This window comes from Carcharodon carcharias, chromosome 18 (genome assembly GCF_017639515.1).
Source record: "Carcharodon carcharias isolate sCarCar2 chromosome 18, sCarCar2.pri, whole genome shotgun sequence".
Classification (NCBI taxonomy): domain Eukaryota; kingdom Metazoa; phylum Chordata; class Chondrichthyes; order Lamniformes; family Lamnidae; genus Carcharodon; species Carcharodon carcharias.
Window position 1 is genome coordinate 99,938,359 of NC_054484.1, and position 13,171 is coordinate 99,951,529.

General features: G+C 44.1%; 1 protein-coding gene across 5 annotated transcripts in view; it reads right to left on the reverse strand.

The window, feature by feature from the left end:
- Positions 1–1,485: 1,485 nt before the first annotated feature.
- mid1 (midline 1) overlaps positions 1,486–13,171 on the reverse strand; it is a 378,412-nt gene continuing 366,726 nt past the window's right edge. For 4 of the 5 annotated variants that reach the window (XM_041211614.1, XM_041211613.1, XM_041211615.1 and 1 more), the window contains exons 9-11: positions 11,247–11,454; positions 5,792–6,131; positions 1,486–2,543 (exon numbers count right to left, since the gene is read on the reverse strand). In XM_041211614.1, coding sequence (XP_041067548.1) covers positions 2,529–2,543; positions 5,792–6,131; positions 11,247–11,454 — 563 coding nt within the window. In that variant the 3' untranslated portion in view covers positions 1,486–2,528. Of the gene's footprint in view, positions 2,544–5,791; positions 6,132–11,242; positions 11,455–13,171 lie in introns of those variants that run through there. The other variant, XM_041211616.1, reaches the window with a different exon arrangement.

Consider the following 13,171-nt stretch of genomic DNA (forward strand, 5'->3'; position numbering starts at 1 on the left):
GCTGAGTGATGCCTTGGATGGGATGAGGACACGATCCACAAGGCAGATGGGTTTGTGATTGTTTGAGTTGAGAGAGATGAGAAGAGTATCTTACCCTGGCAGAATGGAGGAGATCATTCATCCTCTTTCGTCACTGGGTGGCTGTCCTCTTTTGCAGGGCATTGGTGCTGACCACCGCTACCTCTGCCTCCCACACTGGATTGGTGACCTTGTTTGCTGGTCTTTGCCCAGAGTTGGTGTAGAGGACCTCATGGCGGGGCCTTCACTGCATCCAGTAGGTGCCCGAGAGAGGCAGCACTAAACTTGGAGGCAGCATTTGGCAGCCATGACTTTGCAGCAGCTTCCGATCCCTTAGGGAGAGCTAGCTCTGTGCAGGGGCGCCCTTTAAATATGGCACCCGGATTACTGAAGGCCTGAGATGATGGTGGGGCAGGTGAATCAGAGACTGCCTCGCCAGCAACCGGGCATGTTTCCCAGGAAGGCATTTTTAATAAGGTGGGACATGCCAGGAATGGTACAATATGGCGCGGCGGGTGGGTAAAACACCCTTTTATCCACCCACTACTGCACTTTGTGTAAACCTGGGATGATTCCACCCATTGACTAAGTTGCCCGGAAATAACACCCTTCAGCCAAATATCTGAACCATATTAGCTGCTCATTAAATGACGCTAATTTGCAGAAAGGTTTGTCAAAGGCAAAAGAAAAACTTAATTAGTCTCCTACTTCTCGTGTGACATGTCAACCAGTGTTCCAATGTGAGTCTGAAACGTGTGTGTATCGGGAATCAGATAGGGTGAAATTCCTGTAAGATTAGGTAGGTAGATCTATTTTCTCACTGGACAAGTCTCAGATGACCATTGCTGTGAAAATGGGTGAACCGCACATTTAAAACAACAGTTTCTGCAATCAAAATCAATAACAAAGAAATGATCTGTGAGGAAAGAAAGAACTTGTATCTGTGTCTTTCACAACCTCAGCACTTCCCAAAGTGCTTTAATAACCAATGAAGTACTTTTAAAGTGCTGCTGTTGTACATGGTAGCCAATTGTCACACAGGGAGGTCCCATAAAAAAGCCTTACGCTAATGAATAAATGTAATAATAAATCTGTTTTAGTGATGTTGGCTGAGGGATAAATATTGGCCAGGAACATCAGGGAGAACTTCACTGCTCTTCTTGAAAATAGTGCCGTGAAATTTTTATGTCCATCTGACAGGTCAGATAGGGCCATCATTACATGTTAACATGTCAAAGACAGCACCTCCAACTGTGCAGCACTCCCTCAGTACCTGGATTATGTGCTCAAGTCTCTGAAGTGGGATTTCAGTCCACAGGAGGTGAGAGTGCGAGCAATGCTGACACCAAATGAGGAACTTGATACCCTCCCACCATCGCAGTTAATACTCAGCCCATCATTTCAACATCCTGGGCTGCTGGTTTAATGTTGATAAACAAAATGCAGCACAAAAATATCTGGCTTGACGTGAATAGTCCTTTATTCTGGAATCAGGCATTGAATTCAGTACTGCAAAATATAAAAAAAACACAGGCTGCTTCATTAAAATCATAAAGAACAAAAACAAAATCAATAGCCAAGGGTGCAGGGTGTCTGTCGACATTAATACGTGGAAATGTCCCTTCAGGCACTGCACATGGTGTCCATGCTAATGAAACAAAGTGAACGGGAGCAGTCTTGACAGTTGAGCATAATGTAATTGTCCGATTGCTGACTGAGTTACTGAACACGTTAATAATTAGCAGTCCACAGGAAGGGATGTGCTGGCTCGTACTGAAGGGCTCATTCTTAGTCCAACTTTTGCACGAAGTGACCACTGCAGTTTACTGTCCATCAGAGGCTCAATTCGTGGTAGCAGAGGATAATGTGCCTTTAAATGCAGTGATCGACATAATTAAATAGCAGTCATTGTGACGCAACCTGTGAACAGATTGTATTACCAATTTCCACGGCTGGTATCGGCATCCTAGCATGCTCCAGTGCACCTTGCGTTCAGTCTCAGGTGTACGGTTACATGTGGGATTTGTAACTGGACACTTTAAGTCCATTTGTCTTGCTTTTTTTAATACCAGTTCGCAAAGTAATGGAGTTCTTGGATTCCTGACAGCCTTTTATTTTTGCTCGAAGTCACTTTGTCATCCTCAGTCCAAGAATCAATCAGTAAGGAACCAGTTCCTTTGAAAACTTGCAACCACAGTGACAACATTCAATGGTTACGCGCAGCTTTTTAAAAAAAACTGTTCGCTGTGCAACACTGACATTAATATATTTCCCTAATAATTCCTCGTGTGCTGTCTCAGCTTGTCATTCTCAGACCATTCCACAGATTCGCTTGGAATCTAGTACCTTTGTGCTCGGACCAGCAGTCTTGGCCCATATCAGACAGTTTCAGTTTTACAGGAATAGTCATCAGGGTTCTTGAAACAGAGAGACTGTAAGGCACAGAAATGTGCTCAGTTCTGCAACGCGAGTATTTTCATGCAGCATTCATATTCCATTTCTGAGCTGGCTCATTTTAAAAATCCCTAAATGAAATAAAGAGCAAACTACACATAAAATTCTAACAGTGGAGTTACAGGTGAACAATTGATTTAAGGTTATAGGAACTTTAAAGAGACAATACCCCCTTGAAATCCCAACTGGATGGGTTATACACCATATCCTTTTATAATGTTCAATGAGCTGCTGTAATAATATATTCAATAATAAATTACATTGGAACAGTAGGAGGCCATTCAGCCCCTCTAGTCTGCTCTGCCACTCATGGCTAATCTGTGTCAACTCCATTTACCTTCCTTTGACTCATATCCCTCAATGCTCTTGCCCAACAAAAACTGAACAATCTCAGTCTTGAAAATTTCAATTAACCCCAGTATCCACAGTCTTTTGAGTGACAGAGTTTCAGATTACAATTAGCTCTTTGTGTGAAAATATTTCACCTCCAAATGGCCTATGTCTAATTTTCAGATTATGCCCTCTTGTACTGGATTCCCCGCCAGAGCAAATAGTTTCTCTGTATCCACCATATAACTTCCCTTCACCAATTTAAACACCTCAGTTTGATCATTCCCGATCTTCAAAGCACTAGGGAAATACAAACCAAGTTTATGCAAACCATCCTCCTAATTCACTCCGATATCACTCGTCTCACTCTGATATCATACTCTTGAGGCTGCACTTCACCCCCTCCAAGGCCAAGTGCCATTCCTGTGGTGCAATGCCCTGACTGAGTAATCCTATAATATAAATGTTCCCATTGCAATTATTTGGACCAACTTATAGTATCATGAAAGAAGGCTTTCTTTTAAGTCTTATTATACTCTTGTCTATTTTTCAAGTTGTGATCCTTTCACATCATAACGCTGCCAGCAATCTGTCCCTTCCCCTATCCCTTTCACCAGTTCTGGACTAAACTGAGGCCTATGGAACTTGATATTGATGCTGGACCTCAGAATCAACCATAAGCTCATTTGGATCCCAAGAAGCACGCGTGGGTTAAAATCCTACCTCATTGCCCACCCACCCCCCCAACTCCTAATATCTCTTTCTTCACTTGGTGCCAATTATTGCTAAATTATAGTTCTGGAAATTTTAGCACATTAAAGGGGATATATCAATATAAGTTGTCAATGCTTGTAAAGGCGATGCAGTAACATGGGTAGAGCAATCTGGAGGAGCAGGGCACCATGCACATTGAAAGGGAAGTCACAGATTATAAGTTTCAGATGAATGCAATAACACTGCTTGTGCACTAAGCTGTACGTGCTTGGATTTGGTTTGACTAACACTCACTGGCAATTGGGGAAAGGTTGGTGATATAGTTAAGTCCCACTAAAGAGAAGAGGTTCCCAACTTAACCAACTAGACTGGAGCTGAATGCCAGATCTTGAATATGAAAGGACCATTAAGCTCCCTTCCATCTCTGTATGTGTTAGTTGCATATAAGTAAGATGTTGTCTCCTTAAGGCCAGTTCAGCTCAGTTTGGTTTCTGTTGCAGACTTCCGTTTCCAGAGGATAATTTACAAATTAAATGAACCTTATCATTCACTGCACACTGTGTCCTGAACAACAGCTTGTTAATCAATACAAAAGTCCTTAACAGCCCTGTTGCGAAATCAATAGTTTCTCTCTTAATTTTCTATTTATATATTTCAACTCCCCAACAAATCACCTATGCATAAATACAATAGTAAACACTGAATGTGCAAAAGCAAAAGGGTTCTACAATTTTAGTCCAAAAAAAATCATTTTATATAAATAATTTATAAATTCCCCTATATGAGTAAGTACAAAGTAAAGGAGTGTTAGAGCCACATGTTGAAAACTAACAGGTATATTTTCCTCTTGGTGTAAAACATAACGTAAAAGTAAACAAATGCGTAGATGGGCAACTGGAAGCAGGCTAGAAAGTCTATCCCGAGCATTGCTCTTAAGGGCTAGAGTTTCTTTGATAATGCTCTTGGTGCAGATTGACGTGCACTGGATTCAGGAATGTGGGCCGGTGATCACCCCTCCCCACCACTGTCCATCCATTTTCCATTGTGAAACTCTATACAAGGAGTTGTAAAGATGGATTGTTATCCCTACAGCTTGCTCCCATTGCTAAAGGGTTAGAAGTTCCTCGGCAAGAAAGAAAAAGCTTTGTTCGTTCGTGTGACGGTCACGTTAAAGTTTGCATTGTGGTAAAGTTGTGAGAGCCTTGGCCAGAAAGCAATGGGGATAAAATGTGTGTTCTGAACTACCAGTTGTTGCGACGAATTATTCATATGTCTAAAAAGCTGCAGATGTGGGCAGTACACCTGATACTTCTCAAAAATAATAGGTGGCAGATTCAGCAGTCGTGTGAGTTCATCTGCCTGACCACTGCTGACACGGCCAACTTCACCTGACTCGACAACCATTGACCCCAACCAGACCTCAAATCCACACTCAGTGAACTAACAGCTGACATGCCCTGTTTATGGAGATGGTGGAGATATATGGACGATAGTGTTCAGAGTCTTGCTTTTCTTTTGAAGGGGATGAATGAAATAAATAAAACCAACACTGAAACAAATGAACTGGGCAGATTGAACTCTGTGTGGGCCTGTGAGCTGCCAGTGTGAGTGGGACGGCAGAAAGAGTGGACAACCAGAGTTAGGTTAAGTCGTCACCAGATCAGGGTAGTGCAGGGAAGCAGGAGTTAATTTAGGTCAGGACTAGGAACACGAGTTTGATCAGGATACAATATTTATGGAGTCACTGAAGGAAGCACAGAAGGAGGCATCAAACTATTGAATTTCACATCCCGATTTTCAAAACAGGCTTCACACAATCCTCATGGAGCCATCGCAATTACAATTTTGCGTATTCCACAACTTGGATGAATTAATTCCCATCTATGAAGAGTGCATTACAATCTGGCTGCTCGTAAGGGCTGAAAGGAGCAAATCAGAGGAATATCCTGATCGAGGAGCTTCCTGTCCTCATTTTCTGACTCGAATTGGCCACTTTAAATGGCGATTGGTAAATATGGACCACAGCTAAAAATAATAGCGAATAATAATCGTAGAAATTTGAGAGAAAGAGGAAAATATACCCAGAAACTGGGCTAATGGGCTGGGAGGGGGGTAGGGTGGGGAGGAAAGCACAAAGTGTATTTTACTTCCAGCTGGGTCTGGACAGTGAGATGAAGTCTGATTGGATAAGGCAGTTCCAGTCAACTGTGCGATGTACTCCCATTCGAAAGGGAGGAGCTGCTGTCCTCGTTTCCCCACACACGGACTAAGGTACCTGTTCTGTGCAATCCAGGTGATCCGGTATAGGAAGACCAGTTAAGACTGTGAGGGCTTTATTCCACACGGTGAACGTGGGGCACACAGGCTGAACAAATGCAATGTCAAAGGTGTACAGGTGCTGAGCATTAACAGCGTCGTAGAAGGACAAAGATCCATTATCGTAGTCCAGCAAAAGGCCAAGCCGTCGGAGGTGAGGTGAGGGCTCCACGGGTATCTCCTTGCTGTTGTGCCTTGTGACCCAGCTATTATTGCACCGGCAGAAGACCCAAGAGAAGGCATTCTTCCCGATCCATTCGTGCTTCGGCGCTGACTTGTAGGCAATCCCGATTGCATACCTGGAACAAAACGGGAATGATATTACTGTCTGCACACTGACCAATGAACATCCGATCACCTTGAATCAAATGTACAGCACAACAGCAGGCCACTCAACCCACAGCGCCATGCCAGTGTTTATGTCCCATGCAAGTCTCCTCCAACCTTACTTCATCTCATCCTTTTACCATATCCTTCTCTCATTTCTTCCCCGTGTACTCATCTAGCTTCCCCTTAAATACATCATTTAGTATGGTTATCAAGGAATGTGGAACCAAAGTGGGTAAATTGAGTTAAAGTGCAGATCAGTCAGCTAAAGGGAGGAAGTATTGCCACAGCTATGCCTAGCCCTGGTTAGACCACATGTGTACAGTTCCAGGCACCACACCATCGAAAGGATATGTTAACCTTGGCAGGAGTACAGTGTAGTTCACCAGGATGTTTCCAAAGTGCCAAGGGTTAGATTGAGGAGAGGGTACATAAGTTAGACTTGTATTCTCTAGGATATATAAAGTCAAGGGGTGATTTGAGTGAAGTTTTTAGGATTTTGAAAGGAATTGATAGGGTAAATAGTGTGAAACTTTTCCACAGGTGAAGGAATTTATGACAAGGGGGGCATAATCTTAAATTTAGAACTAGGCCCTTCAGCAGGGAAGTTAGGGAATATTGCTTCACAAAATGGGTGATAGGAAGTGAAATTCTCACACAACAACTGGTGGATGCTAGCTGAATTAATAATTTTAAATCTAAGTTCAATAAGCTTTTGCTACCTAAGCATGCTAAGCGATATGGAGCCAAGATAGGTAAATGGAGTTAAGATACAGATCTCTTATGATCTTAACTGAATATCAGACCAGATTCAAGGGGCTGAATAGCCTCCTCCTGTTTCTATTTTAACTGTCAAACTATGTGAAGGCAGAGATTACAAAGCTGTATCTCCAGTGCGATGCCACACGGTGATCAGTTCCAGAGGGTCAGCCAGTTTTCCTGTTGTGAGCTAAAAAGAATGGATGGGAAATTATGGCAGCTCCAATTTCTGGACACCAGCTCCCAGCAGGCTAGCGAGTTTGGAAAATAACCCACAGATACATTGCCTTCTCTGGAAATCTCTCATGAAAGCAAAGGGGCAGTTTACTGGGAAGCAGGCAAACCATTATCTGGTAGAAGATGGTCTCTCACAATGTCCATTGGCAGACAGGAGGCTATTCTTTCAAATTCTTCAGATCTTCAGATTTGCCGACTTAGAACAGCAAACCTGTTTATTTATATTGTGTCTTTAACCTAATAGTTTCATCAGACAAAAATTGATGCCAAGCCAATGAAGAGGGCGTTAGGGCACAGAGACAGAAGCCTTGGTAAGAGGGGTAAGTTTTAAGGAGTGTCTTAAAGGAGGCGTGAGCCTGGATTCTGTACTCGAGTCTCTGGAGTGAGGCCTAAAACCTCCAATTTACATTTGTCAAAGGTGAGAGTATTGCCACAAAGCCACAGCTGACTCTGTATCAAAGTCGTTGAAAATAAGTAACAATACTGGACCTGGGCCCTAAAACAATGCCAGACATCGTCCTGATTTACTTGAAACTATTTACCTCAAGTAGGACGGCTAATGACATCATGGAGAAGTGGAGTTTAGACTGATAATCATGGGAGTGGGGTCAAGGTGAGGGCTAAAATGATTAAACTTTAGGGTTACCATGTGAGTGCTTACTGCTGACACTGGGCATCGAAAATGGAAAAGATTCCATTCCTTAACAGCAATCCATGGAAAAAGTACAAAATAGAGGAATGAACAATCCAGGACTGTTTTAAAACCAGTGGTGAGGTTGAGGCAATATCACTTGAGGCCTAACTGAATGTGCCTCGGGGGCTTCCAGTGGATCGTGTAATGTTCCGCTTGGAAATCCTCCAGCTATGCTATATCAATATGCAACAATACCCCACCAATCTGCAAAGAGAGGAAGCCTGGTGCCTGGACAGTTTGGCTGCAAGGTCAGGGATGGTAGTACTGGCCGAGACTGAGCTTACACAGCTGCTTTCTCCAGACAATGCCACAATGGCTTTGACGTTTTTATTGCATTAGATCAGCTTGGATCCTGAGGCCATTTTTTGAATCTGCCTAGAAAAACACAACTTCCATTTCATACACACCTGTCCCCTTAAGGGGCGGGTTAAAGCTGTGTCACCTGTCGAGAACACTACACAAAAGGAGGAACAGAGCATTTCAAAGGCACTTGTCCTCTTGCAAAAATGATCGTATTGATGCAGCTGTCTCCAGTTATTTCAAAGCCATTTTCTGCTCTCGAGCTTTGTAAACATAATCTGCTGCCAGTTTCAGCAACTCGTTTTTGCGCATCACCTTGTATTTCAGATCCAATTGGCTATTAGTTGGAGTAGAAATAAGCTGGAAGACCAGGAGCCACCTGATTCAAAAGCCAGCGATTGGGCATGAGTTTCCAGCCCGGCACCCAATGGGCATTGTCGCAGGCGGGACGAGAAAATTTGGAGAGCCAATCATTGGGGCTGGAAAAACCCTCCCATTGAGTTTGCTAATATAATCTTGGGCACTGCACTTGACTTCAACCGGCCCCAAGTCAAACCTTATCGATATTCAGTAACTTCCATTCCAAAGTGTGGGTACATAAATGCAGATTTACAGTTGTATAGGGTATTAGTGAGACCATATCTGGAGTGCTGTGTAGAGTTTTGGTCTCCTTATTTAGGAAAGGATAGAATTGCACTAGAAGCAGCTCAGAGAAGATTCACTCAACTGATTCCTGGAATGAGGGGGCTATCCAATGTGAAAGGTTGGACAGGTTGGGCCTATGCCCTCTGGAGTTTAGAAGAATGAGAGGTGATCTTATTGAAACAGAAGAGATCTGAGGAGGCTTGACAGGATGGGTGCTGAGAGGCTGATTCCTCCTGAGGGAGAGACTAGAACTGGGGGACACAGTTTAAAAATAAGGGGGCTCCCATTTAAGCCAGAGATGAGGAGAAATTCTTCTCTCAGAGGGTCATGTGTCTGTGGAACTCTCTTCCCCAGAGAGTGATGAAGGCAGGATCACTGAGTATTTTTAAGGCTGAATTAGATAGATTCTTCATCAACAAAGGGGTGAAAGGTTATCATGGGTAAGAAGGGAAGTGAAGTTGAGGCCACAATCAGACCAGCCATGATCATACTGAGTGACGAAGCAGGCTAGAGGGGCCAAATGGCCTACTCCTGCTCCCTTTTTGTATGTAGAGGAGGATATGATTTGGGTCCTGGGATATCCCTGGGCTCATATAGTGTTAACAAATACAAAAAACAAAATGGCCATTTGAGCTAGGGTGGACATGTTCCTCTGCCTGAGTCAGTGGTCTTGGATGAGAAGGGGATGGGGATGGAGGAGAAGACCTGTAGATATGTCCAGCAGCTAGCTTTGTAAGAGAATAATGTGCCTGGTGTCAAGAATTAGCATCGATGCATGAAAGGAAAGAAGTTTTGTTATTCTCATTTCTTCTCACTCTTCCCCTGGAGAACAGTGTGAAGTATTGGGAGGATTGGCAGGCTGATCAGAATTCTGACAGGCCGTGCGGACATAACCGTCTTTATACCAGCAGTTAGGGTGGTTAACTCCATCAGGTTTTATGAGATTGCATAACCTATAAGATGGTGGGAGCAGGGCAATGGGAATGGGGAGGAGGTGGGCAAAGCAGGCATGAGTGTTCTGCTGGATGACAACCCAGAATTCAGAGCTGGAGCTCCACTCACCAGGACTGTCCAGAATGAGGTTTGAATCAAGAGGATTTAATGATCAAACACAGTGATGCCTATCCAAAAGGAGTACTGCCACCCTGAGGTAGTGTTTGGCAGTAGTTCGGTGAAATAGAGAGATGAATTGCACCTTTTGGCACCATCCATCAAGTTATGTTGTGCACCTCCAAACAAATGAGGAAACATTTCATCAATTCTTTTACAAAAAGAAAGTCCCCGACTTCAACTCACACTGCCAGTGGGTATCCAGTATGTCAGCCTGGGTGAAGTGTCTGCTAATACTGGTGGGGTCAGGATTGGACACTCAATGTCTCCCTTCTCTGTCCCACTTGACTTGGCCATATTTGGCTGATAATCATTGGCTACACTTGCACATGAACAGCAAACGCTTAGGCATATTCCTGGAGAATGACCATGTCACAGACCCAATGAGCTCACCTTTCTCTAAAGATTGGACAATCAGCAATTCAAGATTCTCTTGATTATAGCCTCAGTTTTATCGTTGCCCCAACAAGCCCCACTCCCTCAACTTAGTGTCAGATTAAAATAGTGTGTGGGCACAATCCAAAGCTTTTCACTCCATTTTAAACCTACCAGCTTAGGCTGTGAGAAAGGCACCTTCTTCAGGGCTGCAAACACCTCAGGAATATTCAAAAAGTTGGGATCCAGTGAGGAAATTTGGACTTGAGTGCAATTTTTAATCGTGAATTGCAAGCAGTTCCAAAGCAACACGCGATACCTTCTGGACAGGATGGGACAGAAAAGGCCTGGGTACATTTCATGTTGAAACCTGTTTCGAAAATGTTTCCTTGTGGGTTAGAAGGAGCAGGCATTCTCCTCTGTGTCCCACAGAAAACATTGGACCCTTCCTGCCCTGACTTCCCCTCTCCCCAGGCGTTAGACAGATGGGCGCTACTCCATCATGCCCCCTTGCCATCCAAAATCCTGCTTGTCAGCCTCCATGTCATCCATGCCAATGGGGCTCAGTTTATCCGGGCCATCTATCTGCTATTTGTTCCTACCTGCTCGCACAACCTTGGGTGCTTCCTCTCATGCCTCACCCCCACATGCCCACTCTAGGTTAAATTGGGGGTGAAAGTCTTTTTTTAAATTATCATTCATTCATTGTGAGACAGCATTTACAGCCCAACCTCAGTTGCCTTCTGGGTGGTGGTGGTGAGTCACCTTCTTGAACAGCTGGAGTCCCTGTGGTGGAGGGGTTCCTGCAGTGCTTTTAGGAAGGGAGTTCCTAAGTGAAGTCTCTACTGGTCGTTATGAAAGTGAGGACAAGCCTGTGATTAGTTTTTGCAGGGGAACTAACACAAGGCACAGCTAACTCTCCCAGTGATTCTACAGAGAAAACATACAACGGATCTTGTGCTCTCACCATGTGCTTCCTCCAATGAGGATCTCCCAGTAATGTCGGCCACTGTCGATATAGACGTTGCCAGTTATGCCATAGCTCCCTTGGCTGGTGAAGCGCTCCGGAGCGTGACTCTTCTTTGAGGCAGTCTCATCCCGTTCCACGCTGAGGTTGTCATGAGACACTTTCAGCTTTTTGTGCGCAGATTTGGGATCCAGCTTGAAAGGCTGGCCTAGGATTGAATGTACAAAAGAACAAGGTTGTTACCAATGGAGGTCAATGGGAAGGAAAAGAAGGCAGTGTGTAAAACCAATCAGTCGCCCCCTCCCACGCTGACTTCCACCCTGAAAGAAAGATTTGCATCTTCAGGATGCCCCGATGCACTTTACAGCCAATTAGGTACTTTTGAAGTGTAGTTGCTGTTCTAATGTAGGTAATGCACCAGCCAGTTTGTGCACAGCAAGCTCCCACAAACCACAATGTGATAACAATCAGATAATCTGTTTTTTAGCGATACTGATTGAGGGGGAAATATTGTCCAGAACACCAAGGTTAACTTCACTGCTCTTCTCCCTCAAACTAGTGTGATGGGATATCTTACATCCACCTGAGAGAGTGGATGGGACTTTGGTTTAATGTCTCGCTTGAAAGACAGCACCTGCAACATTGCAGCACTTTCTCGGTACTGTATTGGGGGGCCAGCCTAGATTTTGTGCTCTCATTCCTGCTCTGGTAGCACCTGATCCAGCTTGGTGCTTAGAAACAAAGCCATGTTAGGCTTGGCTGGTACTTGTATCGGCAACCACCTGGAACTACCAGCTGCAGTAAGCTCTTCAAGGTGTCAGGTGTGGCTCAGTGGGTCGCACTAGTGCTGAGATAGAAGGTTGTGGGTTTATGTTCTACTCCAGAAACTTGAGCACACAAGTTTAGGTTAACACTCCAGTGTAGTATTGCAGGAGTGCTGCGCTGTCAGAAGTGCTGTCTTTTGGGTGAGACTTCAAACCAAGGTCCCATTTGCGGTGTGAGTAAAAGATCTGATGGTGTTATTTGAAGAAGAGCAGTGAAATTCTCCCCAGGATCTCTCTCCCCACTTCACCTAATTGGTCAATATCACATTGCTCTTTGTGGGACCTTGTGCATAAATTGGTTGTCACCTTACCTACATTACAAGAGTGACTACACCTTCTAAAGTTCTTCAGTGGCCTTAAAGCACTTTGGGATATTCTGACATCCCAAAAGGAGTCATAGAAATGCAGTCTGGCATTGTGCATTTTTGCACAAGAATCTCACTAGAGAAAGAAAGTTTTGTTGGTCACATGAATGTTTGTATGATGAACATGTGGGATACTACATGATCAATGACTTCTGCTTGTTTATGCTGTAATGCCGAAACAACATCCTGTCTCCTCCCGCCAGCATTAACATTCTCAATTTTAGTCGGTAGCTAGACTCTTTCCCCCATATGGCTGTGGATGCTGGAACAATTGAAGCTTTCAATGCTGAGATTGATAGATATTTTCTTAAATTAATGTATCAAGAGATATGGAACCAAGGTGGGTAGATGGTAGAGCCTGGGTCAAGGCCTGCTGGAATGGAGAGACACGAAGCCTTAACTAAATTTGTCCTTGGAGCTCGCCAGAGTAAACCAGGTGAGCTCCTGGCATCAATCATGCCTGTTGGGCCCTCATCAACTTTACCCAGTTCTGAGGCCCACATTATGTTTGTAAGGGGAGTCAAGGGAAGACAGTGCAGAGGTTTTTTGGGTCTCTTCTGAGTGGCCTCAAGTGGTTCCTTTAAAAATCGCTGATTGGGCTGCTCAAGAATCAGAATTAGCAGTTGGAGCTTGCACATTGTGAAGTTTGATGAGTGCAATTCAGGTCTGAACTGGGCAGTGGAGCCTCGTTTCAATGTTGAGCTTTCAGGAGGTTGCTAGGGCCACCTAAAGAAAG